The sequence below is a fragment of the Octopus bimaculoides genome, chromosome 6 (genome assembly GCF_046866305.1).
Source record: "Octopus bimaculoides isolate indiv1 chromosome 6, ASM4686630v1, whole genome shotgun sequence".
NCBI lineage: Eukaryota > Metazoa > Mollusca > Cephalopoda > Octopoda > Octopodidae > Octopus > Octopus bimaculoides.
The window spans coordinates 48,035,708-48,053,750 of NC_142933.1; the positions used below are offsets into that span (position 1 = coordinate 48,035,708).

Consider the following 18,043-nt stretch of genomic DNA (forward strand, 5'->3'; position numbering starts at 1 on the left):
ACTTTTTCCCCCACTCGTTCTTCCTCTGTTACTACTACGTATCTCCTCCCCCCCCCCCTCGTACTTCATTCTGTTACCACTATATTCCTCTCTTTCTCTCGTTGCTCACCTATTCTTCTACTTCTTCCCTTTGTTTCTCCCTCTACCACTCTCTCTCTCTCTCCCTCCCTTAGCCCTGCATGGTCACATGCTTCCGGTCACTAATCCTTTTCTTCCTTGGCTATCGCCGAGCAAACACGCGAACTTACTTCGTCCCCACTTTCAAGTTCGTGCCTCACAGCGTTCATGTACACATAATTTTTCACGTCTGGCCGTATAGCCTTTTCCGTTTGTTTTCCTGTCTTGTTTTTTGTCCGCCACTACATTCCTTCATGGCACAGGTTTAATTTGTGTATACAAATTTAATTTGCGGTCCATGGGAAGAGCCGTTTTAACGATGCGTCCTACCCAACTCTTCGAAACGCCGTTGTTAAAACGGGGGTAGCTGATTAAGGAAAATGTCCTCTATGTGGCTTGTGTGTTTTCTGTACTCTGGCTATTATTATTTTCTTGTCTACGTTTTGTTTGCAATGTCCTGTATCCAGATATGCACCTATATATACAGGTAGATGTAGGTATGCACATACTTGTACGTATATATGCATATACTCATTTATTATTTGTTTATATATATATATATATATATATATATATATATATATATATATATATATATACATACATATATATATATATATATATATATATATATATATATATATACATATCTATATATATCTATATATATATATATATATATATATATATATATATATATATATATATACATATATATATGTATTTCACACACACACACACACACACACACACACACACACACACACACACACACACACACACACACACACACACACACACACATATATATATATATATATATATATATATATATATAAACAATATATGAGTATATGCATATATATGTACATGTATGTATGTATATATATATATATATATATATATATATATATATATATATATATATATATATATATATATACTAGACTAGACTGCCCGTGACCCGTTAGGTCACCGGGAAACTAATTTTCCCAGCAACGGACTTTAGTTTCGTGGTTTTTTTCTTTTCCAGGTTGTTTCGCATGCTTTCCACGAATGTGATATCGAAATCACGCGTAAACGGCTCCTTTCCCCACCCCCAAAAGGGAAGATTTCACTGCTATTTCTTGCACGCCCTGCTACCATGTAATTGGTATGTTGGATCCTTTATCGCAAATAGCTGTTACGTAGTAGCAAGGCTTCGTAGAAATAACAGCCAAATCTCTGGAGACGAGATAACATTGAACGCACTCGAAAAGAAACCTAGGGAAAAAAAAGTATTTCACACCGAGGTTACAAAGTTCATGATATATGTGTTTATGTATGTATGTATGTATGTATGTATGTATGCATGTGTAAATGTATGCATGTACGAATGCAGGCGTGTACATGCGTATGCATGTATACACGCATATACGCATATATGTATGTATGTATGTATGTATGTATGTATGCATGTATATGACCATTTACGTATGTAAGTGTGAAGACGTCTGTGCGTATGTGTATGTATTATTAAACATATGTTTATGTACTGATATGTGTGTGTGTTCAAGTTGTATATAAGAATGTTACTCTGTCGAAGGCTGTATGTATATATATTTACTGTAAAAAAAGAACAAGTATTTTTCCGTTGTCAAATCAATCTAATCGAAAGGTTAGAGTTTCTTCCCTTTCAAGATAAAGTTAAATTCGGAACATTTTCACATTATGCACTATTTTGGGTATTTATACCCCAAATCCTGAGTATCTTAATAACTACTGCTCGCGATTCCGTCGCCTGCTGGAGAATGGTAGAGGTTCGCTCCCATGCTTGCAATATATACAGGTTATATACTTATAACCAGCTAGCGGAAGGTCTGCCTGAGGTTACAATGGTAGTAACATTGAACAGCCATATTGATATGGTGATTAACTTTACTTATATTTTCTTTTATTCTCTTATTCTTTTACTTGCTTCAGTCATTTGACTGAAGCCATGCTAGAACATTATATACATACATACATACATACATACATACATACATACATACATACATACATACATACATACATATATAAGCAGCGTTAGTATTATAAACATTATCGACCGCACATACTCAGTGTATGATTTTTCTTGATTCCGCGGTTTGTTGTGGCATAGCGCTTGAGAGGAGACTCCTTCATGACGCCAGATGTTAAAACACCTAAAAGTCATAAACAAGCGAGGGAACTCGTAAGATGAACACGTAAGATTACATTCATGACTCGTGAAATACCCTTCTTTAAGAATTATGGTTTAGATATCTCTATAGAGAAAGAACATTCTACGCTTAACTACCTAGATGCAAACCTAAACTTAACTAATAAAACCCACCCATTCCATAAGTTAAGCGAGAACCTTAAGTACATTAACGCCCATAGTAACCATCCTAGCTCAGTTAAAAAAGCATTAATAGACAATATTGGTAAAAGAATTTCTATGTTATCCTCGGATATTGATACTTTCAATAAATATACCTCTTACTATAATAGTGCATTAAAAGAATCAGGCTATAATTCAAAAATTAAATTCTTTAATTACGAACTCAATAATAATACTAGTAATCATCTAACTTTCAAACTAATTATAGAAGTAATAATAATAATAATAATAAACAATATAAGGAAATAAATAATGATAATTATAATATTCGTCTAAGTAAAAATAATAATAATTATAGTAAGGTTAATACTAAAAATAATTTGAATAGAAATGGTGAGCATAATTATTATATACCCACGAAGAATACACTGACAACGATGAAAAATAATAATAATAATTACAATAATAGTAATAATAATAATAACAATAAAAATAAACATAATAAGGAAATTATATGGCTAATTATCATTGATGTGGAACAAATTAAAACTAAGATTTTTAAAGAAATTTTGAACATAATAAAAGCATCCTGTAAAAAGAACAGTACGTACTCAAAAATATTCTCCAATAAAATTATCAGAGTGGGCTATTCTACAACAAGGAATGTAAGTAATATTATATCCTCAATAAACAATTTCAAATTAAACAAGTTTTATAATAATAATATTGACCATAGCTACAGCAGAACTATCACAAACAATAAATATAAACATATTTTAAATAAATGCACATGTAAAGACAAATCCAAATGTAGGCTTAATAATGATTGCAATCTAGATAACGTAATTTATAAATGTATAGTAACCTCTAATAATAATAATAACAATATTAACAATAAAGAATATATTGGATCCACAGCGAACGAAATTAAAAGAAGAATTTCCCAGCATTATCAGTCTTTCAGAAATTCCAAATTAAAAAAATTCGACAGGTCAAAGTAAATACATATCGGAGTTAAAATCTAATAGGATAGAATAGAATACACCCTTAATTGGTATATTATTTGTAGAGCGAACTCATATAAAATAGGTAACAAATCGTACTTATTATGTACAATGGAGTTTATGAAAATACTCCAGTCGAGAGAGTTATTATTAAACAGTAATGAAGAGAGAAGAATAAAATGCCGATATAGGAATAGCTTTCCGTATAAAATGAAAAATATATAAAATAATAAAAAAAAGTCCCCAGCATATCATCTCCACACACTTATGATGAATATAGTTACTAGAAGTTTTAATAGTATTTATAGTAGTATTATATACGTATATTCTAAGAACTAAGAATTTATTAAACAACATTACCCTTTAAATGAATAGACATGCCACATTTACATAAATCTTAAAATCTACATTTAAAAAATCTATTTATAGCTAGTTTTACGATTATAGCCTATTTCTAGTTATTTTCTCCCCTTGAATTCAACTTCTTTTATAATATTATCATTTTTAGAGTATTTTTCATAGTATTTTATTTTATTGTTTTATGTCATACCCGATTCCCGTAATACTTAGAGTCTGACAGTGGGAGCCGCCATTTGCACTTGGACTAGCATGATTAAACCTTATGTCGGAAAGTAATCTACCTTTTTTTACTTTTTTACTACTTTTATTCACTAAGTTTCTGACGTAAGTAATTGTATTTACTAATTAACCTTTATTCTAGACTATTAACTCACATTTGACATAAAATATGTTTTATTATACTAGTATTGACAGGGGTACATTTTACACTAAATTATTAATTTCTATAATATTTATTTCGATATATTATATGATTTGATATGTTTGTAATTTAATCGTTAATAATTTCCGTAGGTAGAGCATTTTCAATATATATCTTAATTGTACAGTAAATATTTAATATTTTTAAAAATATATTTGTAATTTTTATTTTTAATATGATTTTTAACTTCTAATTTCTAACTTTTATCCGTACATAATAATAATATACATGGCCTGAGAACGCACTGGTGGATTTATATATTAAGTATAGCCTTAATACACACCCCACCAGCGCAGAAACACATGTAGCGATTACTTGTACTACCTTCTTTCCCCACAGATTAATAACAGGATGTATTTATTTAACTTATTTCATTGTATGCTATTTTAATTATTTTATTTGATATAATTTTCATTGTGTATACCATACCATGAGGTTATCCTGAAATAGGTGTTGATTATCTATTGGTAAATATCCCAAATTTGTAATAATAGATAGATAGATAGATAGATAGATAGATAGATAGATAGATAGATAGATAGATAGATAGATAGATAAATAGATAATTATAACATTACATATACACACAATATGTGGGAGTAGGGGTGGGAATGATATAAGACAGGAAGTAAGTGTCTGATGAAGAAAGCAGGGGAGTCAGATGAGGAGAGGAGGGGAGAGTCAGATGAAGAGAGGAGAGGAGTTGAGCCCATGTGGTGCAGAGGAGTTGAGCCCATGTGGTGCAGAGGAGCGAAGAGAGATTAATTTCTGTTCACAGCGAAGGCGGGAGTCTGGATGACCCCTGCGCAAAGACAGTCCGAACACAGGCATTTGTTGTAGTGAATGATCGGTAGAGCGGAAATGGCGCGAGACCGGGATGCCATTTCCGAGTCTGATGTCTCGGAGGTGTTTGCGAACCGGTTAGCCAAGCTGCGTCCCATTTGTCCGATGTACAGGGAAAGGCAGCAAGAGCAGAGGCAGTAAATGACGTTACTGGAAGTGCAAGCAGTCGGTAATGTGATATGGACGATGATAGGTGTCTGTGAGGATGGTGGTGTTGGAGAGGTAGGGGTAAGTACGGCAGCGTGGAGGGGAGCAGGGGAACGAGACAGGGTGCGAGGTGGGATTAGGAAGAAACTGTGGACCATGAAGTCACGCAGGTTGTAGGCTCGTTTGAAGGTGGGAAGGGGTAGGATGGGGAAGATGTGCGAGGTTGAGGGGTCGGACTGGAGTCGCCGGAAGGCTTAGAACGGTGCATTCGAGGGGTAGGGTGGAGGGGTAGGTGAGGGGAAACGGGAGACGGGCAACGGCAGGGGCGGGGGCGGGAAGAAAAAGTAGAGGCACGGTCCACGGAAGTGTGCCCTGGCAAGGGCAGTGTGGATAGTGGGGCGGGGATATCCACGAAGGATGAAGTGGCGAGCCATGAGTTGAAACTGAGTCTCAAAGTCATGGTTGTCACTGCAGAGCCTGCGCAGACAGAGGAATTGGGAATAGGGGATGGAGAGCTTGGTGTAGGTAGGGTGGGAGGAGGAACAATAAGGGTATGAGTGTGAGTTGGTGTGTTTGTAATGGATGGAGGTAGTGAGGGCGGGGTGGTGTATACTGACAGAAATTTCGAGAAATACGATGGGAGAGTTAGAAATAGTGCAGGAGAATTCGAGGGCAAGATGGAAGGACTGGACAAAAAACAGGAAGGAGCCTAGTTGTTCGCAGGGGACTGAGGTCACACCAATATAACGACCGTATAGTTCGGGGTAGGGACCAGTGAATCGTGAGAATATTTGGGCCTCATCGTAACTAACGAACAGATTCGCATAATTGGGGTCCATTCTCGTGCCCATGCCACTCTCAAGAACGAGAAGCAGTTAAGGGAGAGAACAAGTCCAGCCTGATTAAGCAGTATGGAGGTGTCAGGTTGGCGAGGGGGGTTGGTCGAAGGTCCAGAAAGTGTTTCAATGCAAGAAGTCCTTCATTGTATGGGATCACCGTATTTAAACTTTTGGTATCAAGAGTGGAGAGAAGTTTCAAGGGGCCACAAGGAAAGGAGAAAGAGTTAAAGAGTCAGAGAGCATGGTTATTATATATATATATATATATATATATATATATATATATATATATATATATATATATATATATATATATATGTATATATATATATATATATATATATATATATATATATATATATATATATATATATATATATATATATGTATATATATATATATATATATATATATATATATATATATATATATATATATATATATATGTATATATATATATATATATATATATATATATATATATATATATCATTGTATATATGGTTACATGTATATGTTTATTATAAATTATATATAATATACATATATATATATATATATATATATATATATATATATATATACATATATATATATATATATGTACATATATATATTATATGTTATATAAATATTATATATTATATACATTATATATATTTTATATATTTGTGTGCGCGCGCGTGTGTGTGTGTGTGTGTGTGTGTGTGTAAACATATATATTTGAGTCCGTGTTTCACTTTACATGGAATAATCTTAGTATTCCACTGTATTAGCATTATGACAGCTTATTTTTCTCATGTTACTTCGTAAATGATTAATAAATATTACGGAGATATACTTGCATAACAAGTGACCTGATCTGAGATCAGGTGCTAAAACAAAAACAATTGCAACGTGGAAGGTGTTTATAAGCCATTTAAAGCACACACACACAAGAAGCGTTTGATTCACTTCAACATTTAAATTTAATTTGCCAAAATATTTTCGTCGCTTTGAGACCACGACCTGTTCACTGATAAAATTCCATATCTAACGGTTTTTCTGCTTTTTTTAAATGGCTTATAAACACCTTCCACGCTGCATTTGTATTAATAAATAATTTTCCTAAATCAACTATAACTTCTTAAATTATGTATAACTAGCTGTTGGACTCGGCGTTGCTCGTGTTTTCCGTGTTGAAGTGAAGCCCACATCTGACCTTGTATTGAAATCTTCTACGTTTCTCGTGCCAACTATTACCCATTAAGAAGGAAAAAATAACATCGTTATGGGAATTGCCATTCAAACGCCCGATTGAGCTCACAAAAATCGATGCCAACTGAGGATTATTGAGTTTTCGAAAAATTCCGGCCTTATTTTAACTTCAGGGCATGTTATCTACCTATGTGCCAAAAATCATTAAAATCGTTTGGATGGTGTGGGAGGAGTTAGAGTAACCTCAAACACACAGACAGGCACCATTACACATTTATGTATATAGATTTGAGCCCTTTCCTATAAGCATATTTTAACCAAGTAATCAAAACTGATACTATGAAACGAGAATTTTCAAATTCTCTAATTCTCCGTACTCTCTTAATTAATAATATCAGCTTCAGCTGATGTGTTTCTACCATATTTGTATGTCAAAGTACAGTACTCAAACTTTTATCATATTTCATATCATTGCTTGCAATAATAGCTTCTGGTTACAAGTATCAACTAAAAATAAAAAGCATTATGTCGTACAACATCTATGCGAGGATGGCATCAAACAATGGTGAATGTAAAGTGCAAAGTCTTTTTACCTTTTTCAACACTTTCCTGACAATACCTAAATTGCTAGAATGCAAGACAAAATTAGGCCATTCCGAACTTCTTAACGTGCGAAGTGTTTCATAAAGTGGATCATGGCCACTGCCCAGATGATGCATTGATGGCAACAAAATTGGATTCACCAATATATTCGATTCCCGAAGCTTTAAAATAGGTGAAAAGTCATCTGGGAAAATAAAGACGTACATTTTAAACATTTGTTCAGATATATATAAAATAATAAGGATAAAACGGAATTCAAACAGAATAGCTACATTTTATATTTTAAAGATCTTAAAATATTCTGAACTTTGTCATACATGTACAGATGTATGCAGGCAAACACGCATAAATACACAAACATATATTATGCAAACATATATGCTCGAGACAGACACAAACATGCACATGCATATATTTCTGGCTTCTTTCAATTCCCGTCAATCAAATTCGCCAACGGTTTTTGATCGAACCATCGACATACACACTTTCCGAAGGTACCAGGCAGTAGGTCAGAACACAAAACGATGCGGTTGGGAAGCAAACTTCGTTAAATCTATCTCATTTTGACAATTTTCTTGTGGTCATATAGACAGAACTGAGATCGCATATTTCAAATACAGTGGGAGAAATCGAGGAAATTCAAACTTAAGAAAAATGCAAACGGCTGTGTGGTAAAAAGTTTGCTTCCCGGTCCCATGGTTCCGGATTCAGTCCCGTTGCGTGACACTTAGGAATGATAAAGTCTTGTGATTTGATAGACTGAAACTGAAAGAAGCTGATCACATAGATAGATAGATAGACAGACAGACAGACAGACAGACAGACAGACAGACGGACGGACGGACGGACAGACAGACAGACAGACAGACAGACAGACAGACAGACAGACAGACAGATAGATAGATAGATAGATAGATAGATAGATAGATAGATAGATAGATAGATAGATAGACTGATTGATTGATTGATTGATTGATTGATTGATTGTTTGATTGATTGGTATGCATTTGTGTATGTATATATGTATATATATATATATATATATATATATATATATATATATATATATATATATATATATATATATATGTGCATGTGGTCTTGGGTTCAGTCTCCCTGCACGACACCTTGGGTAAGTGTCTTGTACCATATCCTCAAGCAAAGCAAAGCCTTATGAATGGATTTAGTAGACGGAAACCGAAAGAAATCCTTTTCATATATGTATATATGTGTGTGTATGTGTGTGTTTGTGTGTATGTGTGTATGTGTGTATGTGTGTGTGTGTGTGTGCTTGTGTGTGTGTGTGTGTGTGTGTGTGTGTGTGTGTGTGTGTGTGTGTTCGCGCGCACATTTTTGTATACGAGTGCATCATGTGTATTTGTTTTTATTTGTCCCCTACTACCACATGCCCGTCGGTGGTCGTTTAGTTATGCCGCCGCAATTTAGCAGTTCGGCTTAGAGAATAAGTAGCAGGCTTAAATATAAGTTCTACGGTTGATTTTTTCGTCTAAACTAGTGGTTCTCAACAGGGTCCCTGTGGACCCTGAGGGGTAGTCAACGTGACAAAATAGTAAATTGAGGAACCACAATAGTATTTTAGCAGCACCTGAAAAACTTTTGCTTTAGATGTATGTATTGGTATATATTGCAAGAAACTGCTAGGATTCTTTCTCTAACATTTTACATAGTTCAGCACACACAATTTAATGTGTGAAAAACAAAGCAAGAATTTAAAACCAATTTTTAAACATCAAATGGCTATGGGGGTCAACCAGAATAAAATAGTAATCAAAGGGGCCAAAAGATGAAAATGGTTGAGCACCCCTGGTCTAAACCATTCAAAGCGGTGCCACACTATATATGCATTCCAATGACCGAAACAAATAAAAGATAAAATATATTTTTGTGAATTAGAAACACAAAGTTACACTAACCATCGGACAAAAAGACAACTTGCTGCCATCCAAGTTTCTCCATCACTTTGGCCACTGCAGTCGAAAAATCTTCTAAATCCGGAAGTAATGTACGGATGCGGTCTTTGTTTTCGGACTTGCGAACATAAGCTGATGATGTTGTTAGATAATGACATGTTGGTTCCTCAATAACGTAGTTTGGTGAAGTGAAATGGTCAATAAATGGACCTATGGCAACATCCACTTGGTTGTGCCCGAAGAGTTTACGTGCTGTGATAAAAATATTGGGACAGATATACGACATACAGACATATATATATATATATATATATATATATATATATATATATATATATATATATATATATATGTATATATTGTTAATAATGAAAGAAAGAAAATGGAGAATTATGAATGTATAATTGATTTATTTGTTTGATATTATGAGGTTTAAATTTTTTTATAAAAACAATACGAATAAATTATAAATCATAAAGCTCAAAAAGGAGAAATGGCAAATGCCAAAGACCTACATATATGTTTCTATTCATACCCTAAGTGATTCTTAATTCCAAGCATTTGAGTAGGGTCAAATCTTAAGAATTAGATATCATTTTCAACTATGTGGGGCAGAATTTCAACAGGGCTTTATGATAACAAAGGTTATCATATTTCTTGAAAGGATTCAGACGAATTACTAAGTAGTTTAAAAAGTTAGATCATATATATTATGCGTATGCATTTAACTAGTGAATTATCCATGTAAGTGAAGATAAAATAAAATAAAATGACATAAAATAAAAAGGTAAAGTAAGAAGAGAAAAGATAAAATTAAAGAAAAATATAAATGCATGTAGAATATATAATATATAAATTTAAATAAAAGGAAAGAACAATACTTAAAAATACAAGGGAAGAAAAATTATATAATAAAATAAATGAAGGATAAGCTAGATAGTAAAAAAAATAATTAGCCGACCGTTATAAATGAATTATTTTCATTGGTTTGGTAATTGATACAGTTCAGAATATATGTGGATGGCTAGCGTTCACATCATATTGTGTCATATACAAAATCAAGTATAGACAAAAGTTTGAAATATCTGACCGTTAAGATATGTACGCTCATAAAACCCCGATGAGATTGTGCCCCACATAGTTGAAAATGATGAGCAATTTTTAACATTTAACCCTACTCAAATGCTTAGACTTACGAATCGCCTAGGGGCATGAATCGAAACATATATGTAGGTCTTTGGCATCCGCCATTTCTTTTTCTGAGTTTTATAATTGATAACTTACTTGTATTGTTTTAACAAAAAACAAATTCAATCTCATAATATATAAATTCTCCATTTTCTTTCTTTCATTATTGACAATATGTTTTGATATAATAATCCCTAACATATCTTCAAGACTTTCTTCCTATATGATAGTGATTAAACAATGAAGTTTTGGGATTATTTAATCTCTAATCAGAACCTGATTACTCGAATTTACTATATATATACACATACATACACACACACACGCACACACACACACACACACACACACACACACACACGCGCACACACACACACACACACACACACACACACACACACACATATATATATATATATATATATATATATATATATATATATATATATATACTTAAGTAAATATATATATATATATAAATATATATATATATAAATATATATATACATACACACACACACACACAAACATACATATACATATAAGGCTAACTGATCATTTCGCAAAAGAACAAACGTATTTAAAATCTTCATTAAACAAATTACGTGAACAATATATTAGAGTCTTTTAGTTAAGCCATTACAAAACAAAGAATATTTCAAATAGAACTATTGTTCTTAATTAAATAGATTTTTTTAATGAATATTATTATTATTATTATTATTATTATTATTATTATTATTATTATTATTATTATTATTATTATTATTATTATTATTATTAACATAAAATATTAACAAGATAGTAAAATTTTACCATATGTAAGATTCTGTAGTACATTGGAGGCGTTATTTAAATCGAACTCCAAAGGTATAAATTCAATAGTACAGTTTTCTTGCTCTTCATATTCTGTTGTGTTTCTGAGCAAAATTTCAGCAGCATCTCGAAAGAAATCTAATTCCACATGTCCTTTTTCACCAACTAAAGCTGGCAAGTATAAAATACGAGATGGTATAAACGTTATACTTATCACACACTGATATGTATACACGCACACACGCGCGCGCGCATGCATAGATATACGCATAACATTCGCGCACGCATCCGTAGTCAATTAGAGCCGACGACTTAACATCCCATATCGTTATTTTCCAGCGGCTCATTACTTTTCTTTCAGTTCGCACACGGACCACTAACGAGAAGAGCTCAGTATTTTGTTTTCTATCCCTACATTGTCCAGCCATTTTGTTTCCAAAACAATATATTTACAACCCCACACCAATACACACATACAAGAAAACTCACGCAAACACCAAATCACCTTGCTGCATTTTATTCCCATCATATCAACAAGTCATCCACAATTCTGTGAAAACCGCTGAGCCATATATGATTTAGAGAAAAAACAACTATTAACAAATTCGACGATGAAAAATGTCATTCAGAACATCTAGAAAAACAAATATGCCACAAAAACCCTATTCCGAAAATCAATAAATTATATTATCAATAAATAGCAAATAATATTAAAAGACTACGCGCGTTTCGTGGCTATATTTTAAAATTAATTTGATTCCATCTAAAAATTTTAGTTTCATAGAAATTCTCCGATAAGTAATGTTTTCATTTTAAGTAATGTTATTAAATACGTTTCGATTATTCATTGTGAAAAAATGTTATTCTATATTTATTTGATATTTTATTATAAGTTTAGATACGTACATTGATTTTATTATTATTTTTTTTATTCTTATAATTTTTATAGACCTGAAGAGTGGCTATATTTTTAGATGAAACCAAGTTAATTTTAAAATATAGCCACGAAACGCGCGTAATCTTTTAAGATTATTTGCTATTTATTGATTATGTAATTTATTTATTTTTGGAATAGGGCTTTTGTGGTATATTTATTTTTCTAGATGTTTTGAATGACATTTTTCATCGTTGAATTTGTTAATAGTTGGTTTTTCTCTTAATTATATATGTATTTATATATTGGGAAATTTGAGTTAGAATTGCTAAATTGAATTTTCCCTGTAAGTTTTGGAATTGTATTCCCTAATATTATATATGTGTATATATACATATATATATATATATATATATATATATATATATATATATATATATATATATATATATGGGAGAATATACAAAAAATAACAACAGACGAGGACAGGTGGTGTAAATAACAAAAGTATATATTAGTATGACGCTCGGGAATACGGAAAGTCTTTGACGTTTCGAGCTACGCTCTTCAACAGAAAGAATACGGAGACAAGGAGAAAAACACGGAGAAAAAAAATTGAATAGTGTTCAGTCAACGGTCAATCATAATAATGGCCGATCATAACAATGACTGACCGGAAGTTAGAAATTCTTATTTCAGGAGAGCTAAGAAAGGGGGAGATAACAAACGGTGATCGGGAACGAGGGGCTGTGTGTGGGAGGTAGACTGCTGGTGATCTTGACGTATGTAGTGTGAAAATGGGGGAAGGGAGAAAGGGAGAAAGTAGTTGGTCAGTTGTAGTGTGTGCGTGGTGTGATGCGAGGGTATTGGTGTGGTGTGCGTGGTGTGATGCAAGGGTATTGGTGTGGTGTGATGTGAGGGTGTTGGGAGGTGGGGAAGGCATGGGTGGAGTGTGGGGTAGAGGTAGGGGTATGTGGGCAGGGTGGGATATATATATATATATATATATATATATATATATATATAATGACAAATTAGAACGTGAGAGGTCGACATTAATTTTATATACGTGCGTGGGGGTGAGAGAGAGCGAGATAGATAGATAGATAGATAGATAGATAGATAGATAGATAGATAGATAGATAGATAGATAGATAGATCGATAGATAGATAGATAGATTCTAGAAAACCGATGATTTGAAAAGAAATAAGTAGATGCTAGTATGAAATATATTTAGAACACGTCATATATTAACCACCATCTGATAAAATCTTAATTACCAGAAATAGCATATGTTGTCAATAATCTATGTAGCACGCATTCCATACGCATATAATATTGGTATTATTATGACAAACCCTATATATTTCTCTGTTACAGTGAAACATATATGTATCATAATATACGAACGTTATTAAATATATATACACTTCATATATTTCTTTTGGTTAATATATATGTGTTTCATATAAAATATTTTGCAATTTTCCTCTGCCAAAATATCCATATATACAATAGAAACATATATCATAGATTTCAAACATAGTACAAACACATTCTACCGTATATCATATGTTACAGAATATAATTAAGATGTTATTTCATTGAGTCTTTTTTCTGAACATAGAGGAAATGCTACATTCTTGGTAGTTTTTACTATATATAGTGTCATGCTTAATTAAGTAAATCTTTTATTGCATTTTTGTGGCTCTCTTACTTCTCACTCTCTCTCTCTCTCTCTCTCTCTCTCTCTCTCTCTCTCTCTCTCTCCTGCCTCTCTCTCTTCGTTACTTTTATCAATGAGATAAAAACAATTATGGGAACAAAGAAAATATATACATACATACATACATATATATATATATATATATATATATATATATATATATATATATATATATATATATACTTTATTTGTGGATATCTATGTCTGTGTGCACATACAGCACAGTATGTGTGCGCGCGCGCGCAGGTGTGTGTATGGAGACGGCGGAATACCTTTAACAGTTTTTGCTAAATTACTCATGCATACTACCAATTAATGTGTGCTTACTATTACACAACGATACTTCTAAAACCGCTGCATATTTTTACATTCTCTGTGATACACGCACATGTACACACATACACAAACACATACACACATACACACGCACACGCATACACATACACACACACACATGTATGTATACCTGCTTACCAATTGTGAAATTCAAAAGACTTCATCATGCCCTATTTTTCCATGTAACGAAGCGCTATATTTCCATTTCTAATGGTAGTTACCCACCGTTAGAAATGTTTCCTACTTTCAACACTCTACACGTTCGCTGTGTGTATTTGTGGCATATATGGCCGCGTGCACTTGTAGATGAGTCAGTCATTTCCCCAATACATTGCTTTTCGTATAAATATATGTGTCACTTATATACTGTCTAATTTGTTTGAACAATTCCGACAATGGGCATAATATATATATATATATATATATATATATATATATATATATATATATATATATATATATATATATATATATATATATATATATATATATATATATATATGTGTGTGTGTGTGTGTGTGTGTGTATGTGCAGTTATAAATGCATGCGCAGCCACGGTTGAGTGGTAAGAAGTTTGTATCCCATCCACATGGCTTCGGGTTCAATACCACTGCGTGAGCAAGTGTCTTCAGCTAAAGCTTTTTTAATAGATTTATTAGACGGAAACTGAAAGAAGCTTATGGTCTATATGTGTGTGTGTGTACGTGTGTGTATACATGTTATGATAACGGGTGTTACTTTATAGATAATTGCATGTGTGTGTGTGTGTATGAATGTATATATGTATTATATATATCAAAATTCTCCTTTGACATAGCAAGACATACAAACAGTAATTAGATCTCAATATATGTATTTGTCTGCTCGAGCACCCAAAGATCAGCGGTTTCATATCACGGTAAGCCTCGACTCTAAATAAAAATACACGCAACTACGAAATGTAAATTTATATTTTAAGGCATAACTAATAAAGGAAAACGAAGCTATCAAAGTTATTCGTCAACTTACAGCTGTTAGAATGTAAAGAGTAATGCCCTATACTACCCCAGCTTCTTCAGCGCTTTTGAACTGCTTTACTTAGGAAACATTAAAACACATTTCCTGCACTAAGTAGCCTGATTTTATAAAGATTTTCTATCATATGAAGAACTTAGAGAGGCGTAAGCAATAAAGCAATGAATATATGTGTTTATTCCCTCAAGTTCCAAGAACTGCTGGAATTTAAATGATGGCCATAAACAGATAAGAGACAAATCAGACATGCCTGCTGGGTATTCCCACTAACAATTAGTTACGTCGCCCCGTTGCAAAGATAATACAAAGATATGTAAATACATATACAGAAATACTCTTATTTACCCACATACAAACACGCATATACGTATGCATATATAGAGAGATACTCACACATACATGCATATTTATACAATATATACACATATATAAGACTATGTATATGTGTGTATATATATATACACATACAGAGAAAAGGAAACATAAATAACAGAAAATGGAATGAACGACATTCTTTGCCAAAACATCTCTCACACACACACATAAATATATATACATAAAAAATGTATATGCATATAGACAAAAGCCTGTAAAAGCACATGTATATACTTGCACAAATACACGCACACATATACAAACAAATACATATATACACATAAAAATGCACACTTTCCTAAACACATAGACACACTATATGCACATGCATAGATTGTACAATAAATCTTTAAAAGATCCATTCACATGTCCAATATGCACACGGACATATGGCGTATTGGTTAAGAGCGCGAACTACTAACCCCAATATTTAGAGTTCGATTCCAAGCAGTGACCTGAATAATAATAATAATAATAATGGGATATGCCAATACACCCAGATAGAGAAATTAAGGCCAATAGATCAGATATATTTGCCAAAGATCATGAAGGAAAAACGTTTCCCTAAAAGAAATAGAGAAACTTTCAAAATACAAAGACCTGGAAATAGAGGCAACTCGAATGTGGAATCTAAAAACAGAAACAATTCCTATCATAGTAGATGCCTTAGATATAATAAAAAAATATTCAGACAAAAACACCAGGACTAACCAATATATATAACATACAGAAAATTGCACTACTGGGTACTGTACACATCCTACGCAAAGCACTTTCAATACAGTAACCATAAGAGCACCACAGCAAACCACAGCACATACCCAAGGCGCACAGAGCTGCGCTCGGTAGTGAAGTGAAAGCACACACACATAATAATAATAATAATAATAATAATAATAATAATAATAATAATAATAATAATAATAATAATAATAATAATAATAATAATAATAATAATAATAATAATAATAATAATAACAACAACAACAACAACAACAACAACAACAACAACAACAATAACAACAATAACAACAATAACAACAACAACAACAACAACAACAACAACAACAACAACAACAACAACAACAACAACAACAACAACAACAACAACAACAACAACAACAACAACAACAACAACAACAACAACAACAACAACAACAACAACAACAACAACAACAACAACAACAACAACAACAACAACAACAACAACAACAACAACAACAACAACAACAACAGCAGCAACAACATCGAAAAATATCTTAGGAATGAGAACCCAGGTTCGAAATTTCCCCAGGACACCTGATGAAAGCTGGAGAGTATATCAGCCGAAACGTTGTGTTAACAACAAGCAAGATGAGGAGAAATATCCGTAAAATCTAAATAATATAAGCATCAAGATACTGAGTAATATATAAATGAGATAAAGCATTAAAAATATTGGTTTCAAATGTTAGTACAAGGCTAGCAATTTTGGATTAAATCAACTCCAGAGCTCAACTGCTACATATTTTGTTGACCCCGAAAGGATAAAAGGTCAAGTAGCCCTCGGCAGAATTTGAACTCAGAGCATGGAGACAGATGGAATGCCTCTAAGTATATTGCCCGGCATGCTAACGATTCTGCCAGCTCGCCACCTTAGTTCCCTTAGTTGCCTCACGTCAGATGTCCAAGAGACTGAGTGACACTAAAAGTGGAAATATCAAAATACCAAACATTGTGAAGCGCTCAACACATCTCAAGAAATGCTACTAAAAGTTATTTCTAACCTCTTGCAGCAATAGAGAAACCAAGAGTGATTTTGTGAACGAGTCATCCTGACACCCAAAAATGACATTGAGCAGGGTTTTAAATCTACCATCGAAAAGTACAATCTGAATCCAATCACACAAGTCAGTTTACACTGTTTT

General features: G+C 32.8%; 1 protein-coding gene across 1 annotated transcript in view; it reads right to left on the reverse strand.

The window, feature by feature from the left end:
- The window catches only part of LOC106873438 (glutamate receptor ionotropic, kainate 2), a 79,683-nt gene that overhangs the window by 39,974 nt on the left and 21,666 nt on the right, over positions 1 to 18,043 (reverse strand). The window contains exons 2-4 of the mRNA XM_014920796.3: positions 11,811 to 11,981; positions 9,810 to 10,058; positions 7,866 to 8,059 (exon numbers count right to left, since the gene is read on the reverse strand). Of these exons, the coding sequence (XP_014776282.1) occupies positions 7,866 to 8,059; positions 9,810 to 10,058; positions 11,811 to 11,981 (614 nt within the window). The remainder of the gene's footprint in view (positions 1 to 7,865; positions 8,060 to 9,809; positions 10,059 to 11,810; positions 11,982 to 18,043) is intronic.